The sequence below is a fragment of the Mauremys reevesii genome, linkage group 7 (assembly GCF_016161935.1).
Source record: "Mauremys reevesii isolate NIE-2019 linkage group 7, ASM1616193v1, whole genome shotgun sequence".
Classification (NCBI taxonomy): Eukaryota; Metazoa; Chordata; order Testudines; family Geoemydidae; genus Mauremys; species Mauremys reevesii.
In genome coordinates this window covers 83,083,944-83,106,915 of record NC_052629.1, presented here as the reverse complement: position 1 = coordinate 83,106,915, position 22,972 = coordinate 83,083,944, and the positions used below count along the sequence as shown (strand labels likewise).

Here is a 22,972-nt window from a genome sequence, read left to right as displayed (position 1 = left end):
AGGGAAGCACTAAGGCTTGTCCTCCAAAGTCATCAGGACAGTTCTAGAAGAGTGGTGACCTTAAAAGCATGCCCCTCTATCTGGACCAAGCTCTGAGACTGGTGCAGGATCACTAAGCTAATCCTAGGAATCCAGGAACTCTGGCTATTTTGGATTTTTCTCTACGAAAGCTTTGACAAAGGTTTCCTCCAAACTAGTACCATTGCATCTCAGGTGTCTGCCGTTAGTAGTGTGGTGTTTGCAAGATCCGTGGGTTCTCTGGCAAAGAACCCCCAGGTAGCTAGATTCCTTAGGGCAGTCCGATTAGCCAACTGGTGATCAGGCCTCATTCCCAAATGGGTCCTGCTACTTGTACTAAGAGCCATGACAAACCACTGGTGTAAGTGTCAGCATTTTATTTGTCCATCAAGACTTGCTTTCTGATAGAATATCATGTCCACCAGGCAAGTATTGGAGCTGGCAGCACTTTCTGGGCAGGAGACTTACTGCGTGTTTCATGAAGACAAGGTGGTGCTCAGACCTCTGGAATTATTTGTCCCAAAGGTGAACTCTTCCTTCCATACTTCCAAAAAAGTGATTCTCTCTTCATTTTGTCCAACGCCACAGCACCCCACTGAGGAAAAGTGAGACATGTTAGAAGACTTTCAAAAGCCTTCTATCTCAAATATACAGGGTTTATACGGAGTTTGGGTGCTGCGTTTGTATCCTTCCACCTGAAATGCCAAGGACTCAGAGCCTCCAAGTCCTCTATTGCTAGGTGAATTAGATCAGTGGCTCTCACCCTTTCCAGACTGCTGTACCCCTTATAGGAGTCTTATTTGTCGTGTCTCCCCAAGTTTCACCTCACTTAAAAACTACTTGCTTACAAAATCAGACATAAAAATACAAAAGTATCATGGCCCACAGTTACTGAAAAATTGCTTGCTTTCTTATTTTTACCATATAGTTATAAAATAAATACTATACCTACATTTCATCATATAGTATGTACAGCACTATAAACATGTCATTGTCTATATGAAATTTTAGTTTGTATTGATTTTGCTAGTGCTTTCTATGTAGCATGTTGTAAACCTAGGCAAATAACTAGATGAGTTGATGTACCTCCTGGAAGACCTCTGCGTACCCCCAAGGGTACACATCCCCCTGTTTGAGAACCACTGGATTAGATTATGTATTGTGGAAGGATACAAGGCAGGTCAGGACACTCCCTGCACTCTTTGGTGACATTGTGTGCAAAAAGAGCTCATGAATGCACAGCAGAAACGTGTAAGGTGGCCATATAGTCAACTGCTACCATTGTTAGCACGCTTTACAAGGTGGACTTCCAGTTCTGTGCAGTGGTGACCTGAGCAGAAAGGTGCTGGAGGTGATGGCTTAGAAATTATTTTTGCCTTTGAGCAAATGCATACGTGGGGAGAGGATACTGTTTTCCTTTTCTTCTGACCTTCTCTATGCCCTCCCTACATCTATTCATTGCTTAACAAGTCCCAGAGAATTGTGGGAGATGCTGGGCTGCAGAATAGAAAATTTCTTATTGATAATTTCCTTTCTGCTAGCAGTGTTTCCCACAATTCTACCCACTCAGCCTCAAGCCAAAAGGTCATCTGCTGAGTGGGATCTTTAACATGGGACTTTTTTTTTCTGTTGTGGTCCACTGGACATAGTTGGTCAGTTACCTCTGAAGTATTTGTTACTAATATTATTATTACAATTTTTACAGCTTTGGAATAACTCATCTGTCCACAAGTGGGAGCCAAGGGGGCATGGCCAGAGCAGTGGCACCAAAAAGCTGATCTGCCTCTGAATTGCAAGAGTGAGCAGAGCAGCCCAGGTGTCAAGAACTATGGAAGACACTGCTAGCAAAAAGGTAATTATTAGTAAGAAATTTTCTATCCCTGTGCTCTTTAGTGCTGGATCTCAGGCAGCATGAAGAAGGAAGATCACTGACTTGAATGCAGACAGGACAAAACCCAGACTGGGGTGGGGGTTCTAGGAGGAGGAAATTGGTATAAGGAGACTGGGACTTGCTGGGCAAGATGACTGGGGTTGGGAGCCAGTCAAGGGAACAGATGGGGGACTAGGAACCACTTTGCGGGGGGGGCGACTGAGATCAGATGAGGAGTCCATCTCTATGGGTATGTATGTGAAGACAGACTGGCTGAGCGGGAAGACTGGGAACAGGCACAGATTGGGGATAGGTGAGGAGTCCAGATGGGGGAAGACAGACTGGTTGGGGAAGACTGAGACTAGAACTATGATGAGGGGTATAGGGTAGAGGAAGTCAAGGACAGAGGCCAAAGACAAGAAGTGTCTCTTATCCCTAGGTCATACTCTCCTCCAGAACCTTCAATGGAACTCAAGATTCCTGAGTCTCTGTTCCTCAGCAGTCAGCAAATATCTGTGAAACCCACTGGCAAAGTGTGGCTCTCATCCCGCCTCCAGTGCTGATCCCCCTAGGGAATGATGACCTACTATTGATATCAGTAGTTCAAGTGGCAGAGGTCTGTGCTGAGAATCTTAAGGCTCCAACCCTGCTGATGACCTGTTTAAAGCGTCTGGATCCCTTCTTCATTAGTTCAAAGGTGTGTACTTAGTGAAATGAGGCAGGATTGCAGGAACAGAAAGGAGCATCTCATGGTTAAGGTATTTGAATGCCACTGTGAGAACTGGACTCTGTCCCAGCCTCCATCAGAGTTCCTGTGTGATGCTAGGCAAGTCCTTTAGAGCAAACTTTTCATAGCTGGCCACTAATTGTGTTCTTGCTTTCTGCTTGCGCAACTTGAGACTCTGAAGTCTGATTTGCAGAAGTTCTGAGCACTCACAGATGCAACTAAAGTCAATGGGAGCTGTGCTTTGAACATATATTGCTATAAAAATGCTAACTACTCTGAAAAATCAGAATGCAGAGTTCTGAAATTGGGCAACCAAAATTTATGGACACTTTTGATAATCTCTCTGTTTCAGTATCCCATTTATAAAAAGGGGATACTAATATGACCTGATCTCACATGGGAGTTATGAATATAAATTCATTAATACTTGTGAAGCACTCAGATACCATAGTGAAGACTACCATAGAAAAGTGAATTAAGAAATTAACAATTCTGTCATCAGTGTTGGGTTTGAGTAGGGTGCAATTAATATGAGACTAGGCCACATATTAAGCCATGAGAATAAACAAAATATTGAATAATTGCTAATTCAGTGAGCATGCCTCCGTGTGCCCTAAATGATGCAGGGCTAGGTTGGGGGGGGGCGGGGGAGGGAATAGTGTACACTAACTCCTCACTTAAAGTCATCCCAGTTAACATTGTTTTGTTGCTGATCAATTAGGGAACATGCTCATTTAAAGTTGTGCAGTGCTCCCTTCTAACATTGTTTGGCAGCCGCCTGCTTTGTCCACTGCTTTCAAGAAGAGCAGCCCATTGAAGCTAGATGGTGGGGGCTTGTAACCAGGGTGGACTGGCAGCCCCCCTATCAGCTTCCTGCTCCCCAAAGTTCCCTGTGCTGCAGCTGCCCAGCAGGCTATCAATCGGCAGTTTAGCTGTCCCTCTGCCTTGGAGCTCCTCCCAGAGACTCCTGCTTGCTGTGAAAGGTGGGGGTGCTAATGTCAGGGTGTCCCCCTCTCCCCTACTTCTGCACCCCACTTACCCCTTCTCCATATAGAGAAGGGAAGGGACACAGATGGGGAGCGACAGAGATGGCTTGGGACAGCGGATGGTGTCTCAACTTCCTGATCCACTTAAAAAGACAATGCATTTAAGAGTGGGTCAGCTTACTTAAAGGGGCAGTGTGCATTTCTCTCTCTCTCCCACAAAAGTGTGTGTCTGTCTCTGTCTCCTATGCTGTCTCCCCTCCCTCCTGTTCGTGCTGCCTTGATGAGAGGCTACATTAACAACAATGTGTTAACCCTTGAGGGCTCAGCCAAGTGCTAGTTCATCATTTAGCAGCAAGGCATTCCCCAGGAAATATCTCTTCCACCCTCTAACTTCACCACCTCAACCCAGCTTCACAATCATCATAGCTGTGACCAGTATTAAACTGTTTGTTTAAAATGTATACTGTGTGTATATCTATATATTTTACATTAATTCTTATGGGGAAATTGGATTCACTTAACATCGTTTCTCTTAAAGTTGCATTTTTCAGGAACATAACTACAACGTTAAGCAAGGAGTTACTTCAATTAAACACTATCATAATATATTTGCATGGAGAAGGGGCCAAATTTTGTACAGGTAAAATTATGGCATTTTTCTAATTAAGTTCTTGACTTTGCAAACTTTAAGTTAGAAGTTAACACAAACTGCTGCACACAACTTTGGCTTGGCACTGCAGTTTTAATAAGCAATTCTAATTCAAACTATTGTTTTAGATGATAGGGTGATGTTCCTGCATTACTGAAATGCCTTTGTATATTGAAATTAAATGTTTTTAGCTCCGCTAAGCTTTAAGACCAAAAAATTGTTTTAAACAGCTTCCTGTTGGTCTTGAGCAGTATTTTCCTTCTAGAGAAATAGATCTAGGCATCAATTAAAAGAATTCAGTATTTGATATGATATTTCTGTTGCATGTCCCTCCACACTTTAGGATCTAAAATAACTTTTTCCCAAGACCATATCTATGTATCTCACATTCATCTCCTTATCATCAACGTGGCTGCAGTTGGTGTAACAATACTTGTATTTAGTCAGGCCTATATGGATGGATGACTCTTCAAACACACTCTAAGTGTAGCAAGCTTATTTTTCCATAAATCTATACTATTGTATTGGGGGAGGGGGGGAGGAAGAGCAGTATGTTGGAAAGAAAACAAACCAGACGAGCAGTTTCTATCAATACAATCGAACCAACCAACTATGGAAATTGCTTATGTGCCAAGATACATGTATATTCAATGTAAAATTTACCTACTTTTCTTCCGCTTAATCTGGTTGCAGAGGGAATTGTCTCAACATGCATAGAAAAGAAGCAGTAGTACTTTGTTTATTCAGTTTTGTTCATTTAACAGAGCTTTCCACAAACAACATTCTTCACCTTTCTATTCAGAAAATATTACTGGAAAAGATTCTAAAGTGGGTGAAGGAAAAATACATTCTAAAAATACTTTGGAAAACCATGTTTCATAGACCAGGCACTGAATCCATTACAGTCCAACGTGCACAGATGTAGTCTTGTGAATGCATTTAACAGGAGTGACAATTCTCTAAACTATGATTCACAGGATTCAAGAGTTCAGGGTTTTTCCTGTCAAAATGGTTCAGTGCGAAATTCATCTTTCTTCCATCCTCTGCTCATACTGTCTCTCTGACCGTTTCCTACGGTAAACATCATCTGCCGTGAAGAGATTGTTTGATTATTTGTCAGAGATTTTAGGAAGAGTCAATAAATCTATCAAGAACAAAATCCTAAATTTGAAGTTTGACGCTTAGGAGCTTTCAAAGCTAGTTTCTATTTGTAGATGGTGACAAGAATTTAAAGAATGAGTCTAATCTACCCTATTTAAAAAATAAATTCTTACTTCCATCTTGCCCAGAATTGCTGTTTTATCCGACACAGAATATACATTTTAAAAAAAATGTCTATATCTGAAATATGACGTACACAGTTCCTTGGCTACCTTTCCATGGACACAACAATTTAAAAGAAAAAGAAAAAAAAGGACAGCACACCTGTTTGAAGGCAGGGCCAGATTAAGGTATAGGTCTGTGCCCAGGTTCCTAGAATATCACAAAGGCTTCCGAATCTCAGCTTCATTAAAAAAAAAAAAAGACACACACAACACTGTTTCTAGACTTGATGCTTGCAAAGACTGAAAATATAACCTGAGTGTAACTAACACACTAATGTCTACCTGCATGTTCTGACAGCCTGAAACAGCAGCTCAGCTGTGAGCTACTCCACAGAATGAAGTGAAGACTCTGAAAACCCCTGTTCTAGGGGGCCCTAGTGACACCACACCAGCAAAGGACTGTGAGAGGGGGTTTTTGATTGCCACTGCTCAATCATAGGTCTGCTGGAGTGATGTTAGCAACCCCAACCCCCCCCCCCCCCCTCCAGGTTTATGAAGGCTGAAGTCTCCCTCCTTTGGGTGGTAATGCAGCCTGTCTCCCCCCAGCGGACATCTTGTTTGGGTGGCACTTGCCACTTGAGAGGAACCTTCCCCTGTCTATCCCCTACCCTATGCCACAGAATCCCTAAGGCCCCATGTTGCCTTAATATGGTCCTGTCTGAACTTCTAATTCATAATAAATACCCATGACCAGATGAGGTCCTGCAATGGAAAACAATGATTAATGATCCGTTTTACCATGTATGCCTGTTTTTCAGGAAAACAATCAGTTTGGGAACAAGTAAAACTGCAGAATTAAGTGAGCCAGCTCTGCCTTTAGTGCAGCATCATTTAGGTATATGGCATTCCTGTTACATGGAGGAAAATAAACAAATCTGCTGAAATGCAAAGGATGTTTTCTAATTAACATGCTTTGCTTCATAACCTTACCATACAGCAGTAGTGCCAGTGGATGATTTACATGCAAAACAAACCCACCAACCCACTAAAAGCACCTAATGTGAGACATCAAACTGGGAAAAATATTAGTTTTCAGCTGTGGAAATGATATATTTAGGTGTTTGCAAATGTAGAAAACATCAGGATATATAAAAGTATTCCTGCTTGTGAAGTGTGATGGATTGTTGCATCATACCAAACAGCAACACTGAAATGTTATGTAGTTCCTCTTTCTGAAATGCTCCTATATACAAGTTTAATAGGAGGCTTCTTTATTAAAAAAAAAAGAAAAAAAAACCCTCCCTGATTCATTGCTTCCATAGAGTTTACTTGGGTAAACAGCAGCTTGCTGAGAGGAAGCCACTTTAATGCAACTCGTTAATCTTTCAGGTGTACAACAGCCAAATTAATGTTTTACCTTCATTGCACCCGGATTAAAAGTGTGACACTCAATATACTGGATTACTACCTTGATACTGACAAACTGTTTTGCTTGGATGGTTCTGATTCCACTGTTGACGGGGCATTAGATAGGATGTCTTCAGTTGCTCTCAGGCTGAAACAGAACCTGCAATGGCAGGTCTTACAATATAAACTACAGAGCAACTAATTTTCAGATTTTTAAAAATGTAAGGGGTGTTTAAAGTTTAAGCATATTTTGTTAAACTGGATGCTAATTGCTTGTTACTTAAAATCTTAAATCATATTTTTAAACCAACTCTAATGAAAGCTGCTGCTAAGTAAACAAAAATAGCACTGGGGTGCTCTAGCATGCCTATGAGAATTTAGTTCATGGGAGCTGTAGTTTATAGGTAAGAATAATGATGAAGTGTACATCCTGGAATCGTAGAATATTTTGGATAGCAGGTCATAAGTAACAGCAAGCAATTTAAGGCCCACTTCACTAGAGAAAAAGGTATTGGATCCAAGAGCAGAATATGTGACTTGACAATACTCTCCTGCCACTTACAAAATGTCTCTTCACCAAGCCGGACATTGATCATAAACCACTCCATGGCTCCCCCCAGGAGAAAGAAGAAAGGAAGGAATCTGTACATGCCAAAGTACTGCCTTCCAGGCACCAGCCCCAAGAAGTATCTTATTTTTCTCCTCCCCAGCATTTCAGGGATGACAAGAGGGTCTCCCGTCCACCCCCAAACAACCTGAAAGAAAGAAGAGTTGTGGAGTCAAATAAAGCGTTTACAAGCCCAAACACAACCAACCACAGGGTGTTTTTAGTGCGTCACTCATGGTGCACATGGGAGAACGGAAAGGCTTGTCACACAGTAAACAAGGACAGCTGGGTCTTTGTCACTACACCTTTCCATCCCCCCACGGAGCAGCTGAGCACAGGTGAGAGGAGGCAGGTCGGCTCCCGTCTCCTGCCTCTTCACAGCCGCACTAGTTCCAGGGGCGGCTCTAGAAATTTCGCCACCCCAAGCACGGCGGCACGCCGCGGGGGGCGCTCTGCCGGTTGCCGGCCTGTGGCTCCGGTGGACCTCCTGCAGACGTGCCTGCGGATGCTCCACCGAAGCCGGGGGACCAGCGGACTCTCCGCAGGCACGTCTGCGGGAGGTCCACCGGAGCCCCCTGCTGCCCTCCCGGCGACTGGCAGAGTGCCCCCAGCGGCGTGCTGCGCTTGGCGTGCTGGGGCCTGGAGCTGCCTCTGGCTAGTTCCACCCACCCCTACTCCTGTCCACACACAACAGCCTCCAGCTTGAGCTAACACCGCAGCGGGCGGGGGAGCTGCACTGCGGACTCAGCCAGTATCAAGGGGAGGGGAGGACGTGTTACCCCCACTCCCTTTCCCCAAGCACACGCGTGGGGGCAGGGCCGGGGGAGCTGGGGCCCTCGCCGCCCCGGCGAGAACAAACCTACAGGCCACTGTCCGAGTTCCTGCCCGGGGGAGCCCAGACCCTCCCCCAGCTTGTGTGGTGGTCTCGAGAGGCCTCAACGGTGACTCATAGAACGGTCCCCAGTCCGGATATGCCCTCCTCCCCCTCGGGAAGTCCGAGCGCAGCCAATGGGGGAGGCGTCTCGCGAGCGCCACGAAGAACGACGACCCACCTCTCGTCCCCCTTCGGGCGCGGAAGGGCGAAGGCGAGGAGACAGCGCAGCGGCAGCGGGCACGTGATCCAGACGGGTGGGTTGCCGCTTGCCTGATTGGTCAGAGCGGCTGGAAAGGGACGGGCCTAAGGAGCGCGGTTCGTGGAGGGGTTGTAGGATAGGGCGGGGCCTGCCAGGTGACAGACAGCCCCAGCGGCTGGGCGGGGCTTCGTCTCGTGTTCTGTCAAGTCTGCTTCGGTCCCTGTGGGTCTGCGGCTTATCGCCCCGCCCCGCCCCGCTCCCTCCAGCGCTGCTGTAGGTCACCGCCTGCGGCGCGGGGGGCCAGTGAGGGGCCGGGTTTTTTCCCCTTGCCGGTGGCTCTCAGGCGAGAGCCGGGATGGGGTGTTGGCCCCTTGCCGATGGCTCACAGGAAGGGGTTTGGGGAGCGAGGCCTTGGGCTACCGTGTTGGTCTCTTGGCGATGGCTCTCAGGCGAGAGCCAGGGTGCCAGGCTGTGGGCCGGGGCATTGGCCCCTGGCTGATCGTTCTCAGGCAGGGGGCCCGGGTGCTACGCCTTGGGCTGGGGTGTCAGTCCCTTGCCAGAGGCGCTCATGCTTGGGGCCAGGGTGTGGGTGCCTAAGAGGAGGTACTGCCCCCTTGCTAGCATTCTTTGGGGTCAGGGGCGCTAGGCCAGGGTTTATCCCACTTGCTGGTGCCTCTCACTTGCTGAGTAACTTTCTGTGTTGCTTATCTGTGTAACGGACCAGGAAAAAGAAACAGGAGTATTTGTGGCACCTTAGAGACTAACAAATTGATTTGGGCATGAAGCTAAAACCCACTTCATCAGATGCATGGAGTGGAAAATACAGTAGGAAGCTATATATCTATAGATATATACAGAGAACATGAAAAGATGGGGGTTGCCTTACCAACTCTAACGAGATAAATCAATTAAAGTGGGATATTAGCAGCAGGAGGAAAAATCACTTTTATAGTGGTAATCGGGATGGCCCATTTCAAACAGTTGACAAGAAGGTGTGAGTAACAGTGGGGGGAAAATTAGCATGTGGAAATAGTTTTTAGTTTGTGTAATGATCCATCCACTCCCAGTCTTTATTCAGGCCTAATTTGATGACTGTTGGTTACTACCGACACCCTCCTGTGATTTCAAGAGTTCACTGCAGAGCCTCACATGGAGGTGTGACACCCAAGCTGAGGAATCAAATGGTACCTTCAAATAAGCAAATTTACACATACTTTTCCCTAGATTGAGGAACCTGCTAATGTCAGCCTGGAGAAGTGAAACTGAATTAACCCTAAGAGATAGTACTGTGCAGCGAAGCAGCTTGCCAATGGATCAGTGATGCACAATGACAAATGGGCACAGAATGTTAAACCTGAAATCCTATCCTGAACAGGGGTATGTGTTTATCTCTGATACAGAGCTGATGGCTCTACTCCTTTCTCCCGTTTGGGCGATACTAATAAAATATTTTGTTTGGAAAGTAACTAGTTTACTTTCTGCAGTACACCTGCTCCAAGCTGCTAAGCTGTACAGAAAAAACTCCAAGCACATCTGAACAAGACTCTAATATTGAAAGCTAGCTTTCTGCTGCTATAAACCCCATCTAACAACAGAAAAGGTTAATGAGATATCCATCTCATGTTTAGATTTCTTTTGTGGCTCTGCTTGGCCACTGGCACTGCATTTCAGAGAAAGTTCATCCTTCCATGTGCAGTAGAAGGTGCAATTGCATTTGGCTAGCTTTCACAAGGAAACTGAGGCAAGAGGCCAGTTTTCATTTTCAGATGACCCAGTTAGTGCACTGGGGTTTTTGAGCAGCAGCTTATCTTTGAGGTAGAAGAATGAGATACACAAAACCCAGCAACCTTCCCTCTATCCCAACATTAGTTTGTTTTAAAAGCAGTAACTCCATCAGGGGGGACAGCCACATTTTTTTCTTCAAGGTGGCCAGTCTGTATTTTTACTTTTGGGATATACTCTGCTTCCTGAGCTCCATGCCCTATATGTCAAGAGGGCTTTGATTTTCTACATGGATAGAAGTAAGACCATTAAGAATTCAGAAGATTTTTTTTAGCTTTTGGAGATCTGTGTAAAGGGAATGCCATTTTCATTCAGTGCCTGTGTAAATTGAGTAGATTATGAATTGAGTCCTGTTATACCTTAGCTAGGATGACAATAGCTAGGGTCATTGGTCTTATTCTGCCAGGGCTAAAGTGGCATCAGTGGTCTGCCTCTACAGTACTTCCCATTTTAGAAATCTTCAGAACTGATATGTGGAGTTCTGTTTGCACACAGGCATCTAGATCTGGTACTTACTTAACAGGGCACTTCTACAATCCCTGTTCTGCAAAATAGCATATATAATCCAGCCACATTATAATAAATTAACATAACACTGTACTTGGACCAAATATGTGCAATATATTGTGGTCCAGCGTTAAAAGCTTGAGTGCACAACTGGACTATGTCAAGGGTGTAGTAAAAAGTGGGTTTTTGTCTAATATTTTTCAGTTTAGGCATTTTTTTTCAGTCCCAAAGAGTTTTAAAAAATATTTACAAGAGAGAGAAACAGCATGTTGACTTGCAGGATCTTTCTTTATCCTGTTGAACCCTGAGGTGTATAAGCATATCCATCAGTTTCCACCATTTATTTTGGTCTTGTGCTGGTCTGGCAGGAAGGGACTGTCCTCAATTTTTTTTCTGTCCAGGGCTGAGTATATTATCTGTGCTTAAGTATGTAATTATATGGGAAAAACTTAGTTTTACTTAATTCCAAAAGGAGACATAACTGCTTGCAAGACAGGATTGATTTAAGTATTTCTAATTGTATTATAGAGGACAAGGATTAACTTATTTTATTTTAATTAAAATGCAGTTTAATTCTTTTAAGAAGTGTGGCTAATAATGGGATTATGACTGCTATTTCTAAAGAAATTTATTGGCAGCCTACTAAATATGCCATCATTCCATGTTTTTATCTCATCATGTAAACCAAAATAACCTGATCAAAATGTCCTGGGACAGTGTTCAACGTGTGTGTGAGGTGTGTAATGATCAGTTGTTGAAAGACTCATAGGTAAGGCTGTGAGTCTGTCGTGGAGGTCACGGAAGTCACAGATTCCGTGTGAAACAGTGGGGAGAACTACAAGTTCCGTGCCGCCGCGTAGCCCCGGGGTCCACACGTGGCGGCTGTGTAGACGGGGCGTGCTGGCCTGTAGAGACCGCCCCCGCAGCCCCCGAACGCTGGCTTCTCTGCTGCCGGCAGGTGCGTCTGATCTCAGGGCCGCCCAAGCAACAGCGGCGGTGGTCCCAGGCCCGCAGGGCTGTCCCCCACTAGCAGCAGCGGCAACAGTCCCTGGCCACACACCCCCATCTACAAGCACCAGCAGATGCCCCCGAGTCCCCCCTGCAGAGCAGCAGCTGCATCCCTGGAGCCCCCCGGAATACCAAAAATGTAGTCAGAGGTATATAGTACAAGTCATGAACAGGTCACTAGGCCCTGAATTTTTGTTTATTGACTATGACCTGTCCATGACTTTTACTAAAAATGCCCATGACTAAATTCTTAGCCTTAATCATAGGCCATGGAATTGAAGCAAAAAACCCCTTCCCTTTAAAAATTGTTTTGGCTGCATCTATAATAGCACCAGTGGAGTTCTAGTGTACACAATGCTCCAGCAGCTTCTAGGTTTTGTTGTTGTTTTTTTCCTTCTCATTTTTATTTTTTTACACAGCTTTCAAATCTGCTGACTTGTAAAAATACATGAAGAGGATGGAATATTGTCTACAATAGAGCTCCCAGCAGTACAGCTGAACTGGTGGTAGCACTAACGGGCTTTTCCCTTAAGTTCCCTAATGTAGATAAGGCCATAGAAACGGAATATAGAGAAGATAGTATGCATCTACTCCATCTTCCCCTGTACAAACAAAATTATTCTCTTTACTGCTTTCCTCTGTGGTCAGTCTAGTTGGAAATAAGTCGGGCTACTGGACTCTCCCATTCCTTCTTTAAATAGTAACTGAGAAGAACGGAAGTCACATCCCCTTCCCTCCACGCTGCCACGCACACCAAAAACCCCCAACCACGCAGAGCCCTGAGTACCGCTCCCGCAGAGCTGCAATAAACAATATTTAAATACCCTCCAGCTATATGGGCGAAATGCTTCATGGGAGCTGTAGTACTTGGCGCGTCGGTTGCCTGACCAGGGCCCTAGTGAAACAGTGGGGAGAACTACAAATTCCGTGCCGCCGCGCAACCCTGGGGTCCACACGTGGCGGCTGTGTAGACGGGGCGTGCTGGCCTGTGGAGACCGCCCCCGCAGCCCCCGAACGCTGGCTCCCCTGCAGCATCGAGGATTGGCCGCGTGGCCCGCCTCGCTCGGCTGCTCATTGGCTGGCAGCGCGGAGTTAGTTGCCGCGGTGCCCGAGCAGCAGCAGGCGGCTGGCTGGGCGCTCGGTTTGCAGGGTAGCCGGAGCGGGCGGCGGTGCATGGGAGCGCGCGCGCGGGGCTTCAGACCCTTCCCAGAGGACTGCGGTTCTTCGGGCCCGCCTTAAGTTCCGCGCCTGCCGGGGAGCCGCGGGGAGGCCATGGCCGCCGTCGGCTTCAAGGCTGCGGGCAGCGGCTTGTGGAAGGGCAACGGGGCTGGCTTGCAGCTGGCCGCCGCCGTCTTCTGCCAGAGCTGCAGCTCCGCCGCCAGCAGCGGCCCTGGCGAGGGCAGGCGGGCGGGCTGGGGCCAGCAAAGGGCTCAGCACCAGTCTGCGGGGCAGTTCCCACCCACGGCAGCCCCCGGCAGAGCCCGGAGAGCCGCGGAGCCCAGCCCGGCCGCGGCCGGCCCCCTGAGCAGCCAGCCCAGCCCTGCCGAGGGCGCCGACACTAAGTCCTACCTATGGGCCAGATACCACGAGATGAAAAAGCTGGTGTATGGTAAGAACCGGCTTCGGGCACTGGGCCTGCGGCTTCCTGCAGTGCCTCGTACTGCTTCTCAGCTCCCGGGCCACGCTGCCCCCGGGTCCGGGCTGTGCCCTGCCTCCGGCTCAGGGAGGACGGGGAACCGCTAGAGACTAAAGTGCTGCCAGCAAACCAGCCACCCGTCAGACCCAGCCCCGTCCTGGCTCTGCCTCAGGCAGCCGGTTCCCCCGCGGGGAAAATGCCCTGCGGTCAGACTCCAAGTGTGCACCCCTGGGCTGTGCGCCAACAGACTCCTGCGCTCGCAGTCAGTCAGCAGGTGGGCAGGCTCTCAGCCCGGTGGGTCGCAGCACGGTCCCTGCCCAGAGTGATGGTCTGGATACGGCTTGTAATGCCCAACCGGCCACTCTATACAAGCATCACCATAACGGGCACTAATAGCCACCTTCCTTAATGGGTGGGGCATGCATCTGCCCTAGCAAAACTCAGACTTGTAAATCGCCACTTAATGTTGCCAGGGCACTGGCACTTTTTGACTACGTGGTTGTTTACTGGTGGTGAATTATGACTCTGAATTTTGTTAGCACGGGCAAGGCGATGGATACAGAACTCCTCTTTGGAATACTTTCCATATCAAGATATTAGGCGCGGGCAAACTTGTGTCACCAGTAGTTTGTTGTACCTGTTCTGTGGTTAAATACAAGACTTCGGTCTCCAAGGCTGTCAAACCAGTACCTTCCAGCATTTCTTTGCTAAATTTTCTTACAGTTTGGTAGGCAGTTCCTTACCCAGCACAAAGTAAAGGAGGATAGTCTCCTGTGGGTTTATTAATCGCTGGAATGCCCTGAGTAAGCAACCTTGCAAGGCTAGGCACAGTCTGACTTTTCTTTTTCTACTGTGAAGTAGCTGTTTGTAAGTCTGTTATTGTTAGGAAGAGGAAGGAAGTGCTCCTGTTGTATAGTTATATTCATCTATGAAGACAGTGCTGCTGCTGTTTAGATTTGCTTGTTTTGTCATGAATGTTTTCCAAACAAAAAAGAGATTATACAGTGTAAGGTTCTGTATGTTCCTTAATGGGATGTGCAAAGGTAAGTACTGTGTGTCCACAAGAGACAATAGGAAGTATTAAGTATATGCTGTCAGAATGGGTATGTTAGTTTTAAGTCTCAAGCTGCAAAGACGTTACAACTTGTCAGAGTCCTAATGTTGCTCTAGCAGTGTCTTGGAGCTCATTTTTCCTTTTGTTTTATGCTAGTATTAAAAGAGGAGTGAGAACCTCTCAATTTAAAATATGTGGTGATAGAAGCCATTATGATCTCTTGATAAATGTTTATTTAGCAACTTCACATGCAGACTTCTTGACATGGCTAACTATGCCTTTTTTTGTTTGCATTATTACAACAGTGTGCATTTGTGTGTTATCACAGATATGTAGATCTGTGCGATATGATTAGCAGTACCAAATGCAGAGTGCAAAATATGTGAAGTAGCTAATGTGCATGCAGAAGAATAGTCTTTTTCTCAGACCTTCAGTAAGGTATTTGCCATACACTGTATTAAAAAGTCTGATTAATAACAGGGCACACATGAAAACACGCACATGCCTATTATTGAGTCCTGGCAGGAAAAAGTGTAAATCCTGAATTCTTTATGTCCCATAACTTTTTTATGACTAAAACTGACTTACACCAAACTTGGTGTCAAAGGTTTGCTCCTTGACTGACAGTTATTTCAAGTTTCAGTGTCAAATGAGCCTCTCTGGATGAATTGCAAATGTTTGAGAGACTGACGACAGTGGAAAATGTTGTCAGATCTTTGATGAATCAGTGTCATGTCTGGGTAATCTTACAAATTCTGTATGTTACGAACACTCTTCTTCACCTATAAAACAAGTCTCTCTTTGCATTTTCCCCCATTATCAATGCTTATTAAGATGTAAATAGAAACTCTGCCTTTTGTAATCAGCTTTTGGTGACTGCTTGGTTCGTTAATGATACCACCTTTCACACCAGAAGAGATTTTAATGTTCTTTGCTGATTGAATGAGTTGGAACAGAATAATATATAGGGACAGAATAATATATAGGGAAGCTTCTATATACACACACTAAACAGCAATGATATGGGTTTGGTGCAGGGAAGCACCATGCATCAGAAGTTCACAGCTGTTTCCTGGAGTACTGGAAATGCATTATACTATGGTGTGCTTGAACATGGCAGTAAAGTTAATAGCTATGCAAAAGCTGATGTGATTAGAATTATGCACTTTTACTTATTATTATTTTATTATTATTGCATACTTTTTTCAATACAGCTTCCTTTATGGTATCTCACCATTCAAAACATTTTATATATATTAACAGCTGTTCTAGCTTATGCATTTTATTAAAATATGGAGACCACTGTATATAAATAATGTGATATGGCAGAGGCATGCTCTGGGAAGAATGAGCTGTATAAGAACAAGGAGGTAACAAAAATCACATGCTTTTGGGGATAATCTTATTACAGCTAGGGTGAGAAGTCACTCTTTTCTCTTTCCTCCCTTCAATCCCATCCAGGGCCAACCATTAACAATACTGCATATTGCCCATGTATGTTCTAAGAGTTTTTTCAGATAAAGCAAACCAAAAAAAATCAGTTATTTGCTGCTGGAGGCAGAACATCAGGCTTGGTGGATGAATAATCTGAACCAATATGTAAGTTCCTTTTTTTTATGACCACTAAGAGTCCAAGGGTATGTCTACACTACCTGCTGGCTCGGCAGGTAGCGATTGATCTATCGGGGATTGATTTTATCATGTGTAGTGTAGACGGGATAAATCGATCCCCGATCACTCTCCGTCAACTGCTGAACTCCAGCTCGTCAAGAAGTGGAAGCAAAGTTGACGGGGGAGCCGCGGCAATCGACCCCGTGTCGTGAGGACGCGAGGTAAGTCGAACTAAGATACATCGACTTCAGCTATGCTATTCTCATAGCGGAAGTTGCATATCTTAGGTTGATTTTCCCCCCCACACACCCCAGTGTAGACCAGGTCCCAGGGAGTAGGAGCTAGTGGTTTTGTTAGTGATACTGAGATCATGGTACTGAATTGTGACAGAAGTGGAAAACAAGTGATGATTTGGCAATGGAGAATTAGATGTGTCCATTTCTAGATATTGCTGAAGAGAGATAATGGTAAATTGAAGCTTTAACTTGGATTTTGGGAGAGACTAAAGCCAGTGGTTATCTTGTAATGAAAGAGGTGTCTGGAGCTCAAACAGGTTTGTTACTTTCATAACTGATGCAGCAAGCCCAGAGGATTTTTTTAACATTATTTTCTTAAAGTAGCATTTTTTCAGAACATAACTACAATGTTAAGCAAGGAGTTACTGGTACTTTAAATTTTTTCAGATGCTGCTGTAAAATCCTACAAAACACCACTTTGGAAAATAATAAAGAGGTACTTGGAACTAATAATGAAACTAGACACTTCTTGGGGTTTTATTAATGGCATATTTGAGGCAGGGGATTGAATATCAGGCAAAAAAATTTGCATGCAGAGTGCTTTTTAATGGGGAACATGGAGGAGAATTATGGCAAATATAGTGCATCTTATCACTATTCTTATTACTTGGTACTAAAGATTTAGAAGCTAATGCATATGGCATTTTAAATTCCTTGGGAGGTATAGGGACTGTCTTTTTAAAACATTTTGGTTCTGACACTGAAGTGTTGAGAGTTTCCTTTGGATTACTGAGCACTTTTATCTACCACTGGTGAAAAATGGGAGCTGAAGATGCACAACACGTGGCAGGAAATATTTGGCACCTAATATGATTGGACATTTTTCAAATCAACATAGGTCATATGAGATCCTGAAGTTTTCACTCATTTTTTTTTTTCAATACGTTGCCCAACTATTCACAACTGTGCTCTCATTTTAGGTGTTAGATATCATTGATCTGTAACTGTTGTGGAACATTGCTGTGCAAGAGCAATGCAAGTTAGAACCTTGGGAGTGTTTTTAAATTAGCACCAGCAGCTGTTCAGTATTTCAGATGACTTGCAGTATTTAGTGGGTGAAGGGTATTGCAGGCATTTTGGTGATTGCATAAGTGTGAAAAAGCATCTAACCAATACCCTTGCCTTCTGGCTGAAGTATGTATGCCAAGTTTCATCACAGGGAGTATATTCATGAATTGATTTATAAGTCCTTGAGCAGTCATGTTTTAACATGGCAATGTGACTGCTTCCCTAACCACAGCAGAGTTAGTAGCAGTTGTAATACATTAGTTAGGCAAATTCTGGAGGTTTTTTTATTTCAAGAGTTTGCTCTTTTTGCACATACAGTGATACTGCTTCTATTAAGTCATACACTCACTGCCTGTGTAAAATGCTGACTAGACAGTGACTAACTATGATATTGCTGCTAACTGCAAAATGCTGCAGGATTTCAGTACAAGGAGCAGCCCTGTTTTTAGCAGGCTTCAAAGAGCCATTTTCCACTTGAGTTTCTCCTGTTCTAGCCTCTCATCCATTTTTTTCCAAGCATCACCTATTTAAATGTGGTGTTCATAGCTGTTGGGCACCGAACAACATAATGTTGGCCTGCCCTGGAATGAAGTCTTTCTGGTGCTGACCTAGTGATTGAAGTGCATATTGTAGGACTAGTCTCTGTCCTACTGTATGGTGAGCCTTTCACCTAGTTGCAGTGGTGTTCAAACTCCAGCCCTGGGGCCAATTGTAGCTATTGAGGTTCAAAATTGTCACCCTCAAGAGTGACTGTATTAAGAAGAACATTTGTATTTGATCATGAATTGAAAATGTTCCTTGAGACAGGCTATGCAATTTTTAAACTGAAGAGTTTGAATTAATCCCATTGCTCAGGGTGGGAGATGCAGGTGCTACCTCCCCAATTGCCCCCTGTCAAAGCTGATCTGAACTGGGGATGTTAGGACTTGGAGTCTTTTCACTGCTACAGCTGTTTAGCAGTTCCAGGAGAGCTTTGGCTGCTCCATTGCCTTCCCTGCCAGGGAGAGCAGGATATGGACTCAGCTGACTCTGCCAGGACCCAAGGATGACTCCCCTCCCTACACAAGACAACCCAGGAGAGAGGATAGAAATTGAGAACTACCAACCAATTATGGCTCCCTGATGCTGTGTCTGTTGCCCAGCCCTAGAGCAGGTATGGCTTGTACTTGTTGGGGACTCCCCATGCTGGCAGGCAAGTTGAAGCTATTTTCTCTCCCTTTGCCCTATCGGAGAGTGGCAAAGGAAGCTGTATAGGACAAAGAACCTGTCCCAGAGTATTGACTGTAGTAACTTGACCTCTTTGAATAGGTTAAGCCCCTTTACTGAAAAGGTTGGGTGTTACTACCTAGTGGTTCAAATATGCTTTGACATACATATACACCTTCCATTACTTTCCATGAGCATAGCAGAATTTGAAAGAGCCATACCTCATGGCTTGTAATTGGTCAAACATGATTCCTAATGGAACTCAAATCCCTGTTCCTCATGTGCAATCAGCTATACACACTCAGTGTCTTACTCTGTTAGAATATCTAGCAGAGTCATATACAAAACATGGCGAATATAAAACAAATATCTATATAATGCAGGATGGATGACTCTCTCAAAAAGTTCAGTACTTCCCTCTACCCATTAGAGGCATGGTTCACTTCAGGCTGGGTACAAGGTACAGAAAAGCCCAGAAGTGTCTTGATGTGGGTCTGCTAGGGAGAGTGCCAGACCTGTTGGGACTCCACCTTAAAGAGCAGGAGGAAGGTGGGAATTAGGACTGGTGGTTATTTTGCCAGAACACAGTTCACTAATCCTTAATTTCAGCTGAATTCACAAGCTTTCAAATGGAACCTAAGCAGAAAGTCCACCAGAGTGAGCTGCCTGTTAACTAGTGATTAAGAATGGCCCATTAAAGTGTCTGGAGTGCTGTTTCAGATGTAAAATTAAAGGTTTGATATTTTCCTAGAAGAAACAGGAAATCCTGCTCCGGGGGGGGGAGTATAGGTTATACTGAGATGGCTTGGTGTGGTGCCTGTGAGTATCAGAGCCACATTTGTTATAACAGTGAACAGCTTGCCATCTGGGTACGTCATAGACTATCACTGTATTATCTGGTGAGCAAGGCAACTATGTTGGCCATGACATGAAGCTGAGCCTGATTCCTTGTCAAAGACAAAATGATTTATAATGAAGCTGATATGTATGTCAGGCCTGGCACTGATCTAATATGTGTGTGTGCAGTACACAGCCTTCCTTCAATGGGCATCTCAGGTTGGCATCTGGAGCTTTTGTTTTAAGATGCAATCAAACACATGGGGAGAGCCATGTATGTTGTAGAGGAAAAGCTCTTTTTATCCAGAGCCAAGTGAAGATGTTGCAACTGTTCTTTGCTCTAACTAAAGATGGAGTTGAAGAGGGAGAGGAGTATTTCAGGAAAGAGGAAAAATCATAGTATGATTACTTGAATGGTTAAATATTGTTGTGTGGTGAAAACATTGCACTGAGATGTAATTTTGGGGAGAGATCCAAGGAGAGAGAGTGCGGAGCACAATGTGGTTGTGGCAAATAAGGTGAAAATGGAAACATTTTTCTGTTACAGCACTGGTTCCCTTAAGGTTTTAAATAAGGTGGGTGGACATGTATTATGTGAGTGCCAATGGCATGGGTGACCATCTAAGGTGTTGGAGTGGGATAAAGTTAGTGGCCCAGCATAAGGATGGGAGAGCACCAGAGGGGCCATATGGCAACGTAGGCTTGATGGGACAGAAACATCTGAAACTGATTGGTTTCAAGGAAACACTTGATGCCTGGTAAACTGGCCAACTCCAGTTATACACACAAATAAAACTTGCTCCCTGTGCCTAAAGAACCTCAAAAAGGACCAACAGTTTTATTTTTAACTTGGTGAAAGTTGTCGGCTGGATAGCTATGGAGTGTTTTCCCCCCCACACACACACTCTGCCCCCCCCACCCCTCCCCCAGGAGTCACGGCTCAAGCATTAGGATTGCATATTTTTCCCACACCATCCCATGTGTCTGGATATAATTAGCAAAGCACTATGTAGTTGCAGAGCTAGAAGTCAGTCTACATATGGCATTACAGTAGAGGGGATGCATGATGCTTTGGGATTCAGACCAGACCAGCAAGGGGTTGTCACTGCCTGCCTTGTAGCTCTCGGTACCTTAAATGCTAGTCTGCTGTGGCTGTCAGCTCTGATACCAACAGCCAGCAGACAAGCATGCAGGTTGCACCCTGACTTCTACCAACCAGGTATTTTTTTTGCAAGTGACCCCAAGATCTACCCAGTCCCAAATTTTCCCCCCAAACCATTTGCCGTGTGACACACTGCTGAGGTTCCCAGAGCAATGCTGGCACTAGGCATAAGCAGGCTAAGCAATTGCTTAAGGCCCCGAACAGCTCAAGGGGGGCCTCCATTCTTGTGTGTGTGTGTGTGACACCCAAAATATTCCTGCTTAGGCCTCCAGTGGGCTAGCACTGCCTCTGCCCACAATTGTGAATTACTGTGTTACCTTTCTCAACCTCAGCAGTGAGAATGTTGCTACTGCCAAGCTCTGTGACAGCTCTCTGACACACCAGCTTGTCTGCTCTTGCCAGCGAACTCTTCAGGACTCTGCCAGCCCACATCTTGCCTTGCAGATAACCATCAGTGAACCCCAACTCCTGAGTTCCCCAGAGACTTCTCCCTGCCATGTCCCACCCCCACCTGGAACACTCAGAAGTTGTTTGTTGCTCCTTTAAAGAGACAGTACACTGCAGCTCAGTAATTTAACTGGGGTTTGATAAACACTCTTGTTTCAATCGCAACACTGAATTAGTTTCTAGTGAAAGTAAAACAATTTTATTGAACAAAGTCAGGTTTAACTGATATCAAGTAAAAGGAGTAAAGAGAGAAATGGTTACAAACTAACAGTAAAAAAATGCTTCTAAGGATGTGCCTGGACTTAAAATGCTACAGTGTCACAGCTGCACCATAGTAGCACTTCCATGTAGACGCTACCTAAACTGAAGGGAGATGTTCTCCTTCAGAGTACATAATCTACTTCCCCAACAAGTAGTAACTAGATTGATGGAAGAACTCTTGTCAACCTAGCGCTGTCTATACGGGCACTTCGGTTGACTTAACACTGACACTCGGGTATGGATTTTTCACTGACTTAATTTTCTAGTGTAGACCAGGCCTAAATCTAAAACTTAACTTCAGCAAGGTGCAATCTTTGCCTGAGTAGGCTTCTCACCTATATTCAGTTTCCAGAGACTTCAGCCCACTGGGTTGAAGGATCCAGTGTTCCTGTGATTTTTTTCAAGAGCTCTGTCCCCTTGATTCCCCCAAGTGATGGACAACTATGGGGTTCTCTCCCTTTGTTTTAATAGTTCAGTAACTTTTGAAATATGTTCTTTGAAAAGTAAGCCCAGACCAAGCTAATTGACATTGGTTCAAGAGGCACGTAGGTTTCCTGCTGTTCTTCTCTTCCTCTTGGCTTCCCATCTCCTTGCTGATTTGTATGTAAATGGGGTTTGATTGTTTTGATTCTGTAATGCTTAATTTACATTGCAGACAGGTAGACAGCTACCTTCCCTCCTGTCTGGGAAATAACCTGTTTCTCCCTGTATTTAGTCACAGACTTTAAATCTTATTTGTGAGTATCCGTAATTCCTCATATTGTGTTGATGAATACATTTCACAGTGATATTAATCACCAGTGTCAGGTCTTTTATGAAATCGTGTTACTTTATACACTTTTATAATACAGTAATACTGTATACAATCAGTTGATTCAATTGCTTATCTTCTGAGGTTCGGCCCCTGTGTCTTTATAGCTAAGAGGCTGTTTCTCCCACTCCCTAGTTCAGGGGTGGGCAAACCTTTTGGCCCGAGGGCCACATTGGGATTGCAAAACTGCATGGAGGGCTGGGTAAGGAAGGCTGTGCCTCCCCAAACAGCTTGGCCTCTACCCCACCTGACCCCTCCCACATCCCGCCCCCTGACTGCCCCTTCAGAACCACCAACCCATCCAACCCCCCTGCTCCTTGTTCCCTAACCGACCCCTCCAGGGACCCCACCCCCATCCAACCCCCGTGCTCCTAGTCCCCTGACTGCCACACCCCTGCCCCCTAACAGGCCCCACCCAGGACTCCCATGCTTATCCAACCACCCCGTCCCCTGACTGCCCCCCAGAACCTCCACCCCATCCAACCACCCCCTGTCCCCTGACTGCTCCCCGGTCCAGGCCCTCTTACCATGCTGCTCACGCTCGGCAGGAGCACGCAACCCTGCTGCCCAGAGCACTGCCCATGTGGCTGTGGAGGAGGGGCTGGGGGCTCGCCTCCCCATCCGGGAGCTCAAGAGCTGGGAAAGATGGTCCCACAGGCCGTGGTTTGCCCACCTCTGCCCTAATTTGATGGTTTGACAAGCTGGTGTTTCAAGGAGTTGTCACAGAGCTTAGAGTAGTGAAAC

The 22,972-nt window shown here is 45.4% G+C and overlaps 2 protein-coding genes across 4 annotated transcripts in view; one reads left to right on the top strand and one right to left on the bottom strand.

The window, feature by feature from the left end:
• Window positions 1-4,962: 4,962 nt before the first annotated feature.
• SMIM4 (small integral membrane protein 4) lies at window positions 4,963-8,720 on the bottom strand. Of its 3 annotated transcripts, none has more exons than XM_039546270.1 (3): window positions 8,582-8,720; window positions 7,485-7,677; window positions 4,963-5,337 (listed from the first exon to the last, which is right to left on the bottom strand). In XM_039546270.1, the coding sequence occupies exons 2-3, from the start codon at window positions 7,633-7,635 to the stop codon at window positions 5,276-5,278; spliced, it is 213 nt and encodes a 70-aa protein (XP_039402204.1). In that variant the 5' UTR covers window positions 7,636-7,677; window positions 8,582-8,720; the 3' UTR covers window positions 4,963-5,275. The 3 variants fall into 3 exon arrangements, with proteins under 3 accessions (XP_039402204.1, XP_039402203.1, XP_039402201.1); XM_039546269.1 differs by lacking the exon at window positions 8,582-8,720 and adding an exon at window positions 8,389-8,573; XM_039546267.1 differs by lacking the exon at window positions 8,582-8,720 and adding an exon at window positions 8,393-8,570.
• Window positions 8,721-13,171: 4,451 nt separating this feature from the next.
• The window catches only part of NT5DC2 (5'-nucleotidase domain containing 2), a 54,847-nt gene continuing 45,046 nt past the window's right edge, over window positions 13,172-22,972 (top strand). Inside the window, exon 1 of the mRNA XM_039482227.1 lies at window positions 13,172-13,508. Within this exon, the coding sequence (XP_039338161.1) occupies window positions 13,172-13,508 (337 nt within the window). The remainder of the gene's footprint in view (window positions 13,509-22,972) is intronic.

Coding starts and splice junctions, on each gene's coding strand:
- SMIM4 (XM_039546270.1), bottom strand. CDS start 7,635: ATGCTGGGGAGGAGAAAAATAAGATACTTCTTGGGGCTGGTGCCTGGA. Junction 5,338..7,484: donor GCTTGGTGAAGAGACATTTT/GTAAGTGGCAGG, acceptor TCTTCACGGCAG/ATGATGTTTACCGTAGGAAA.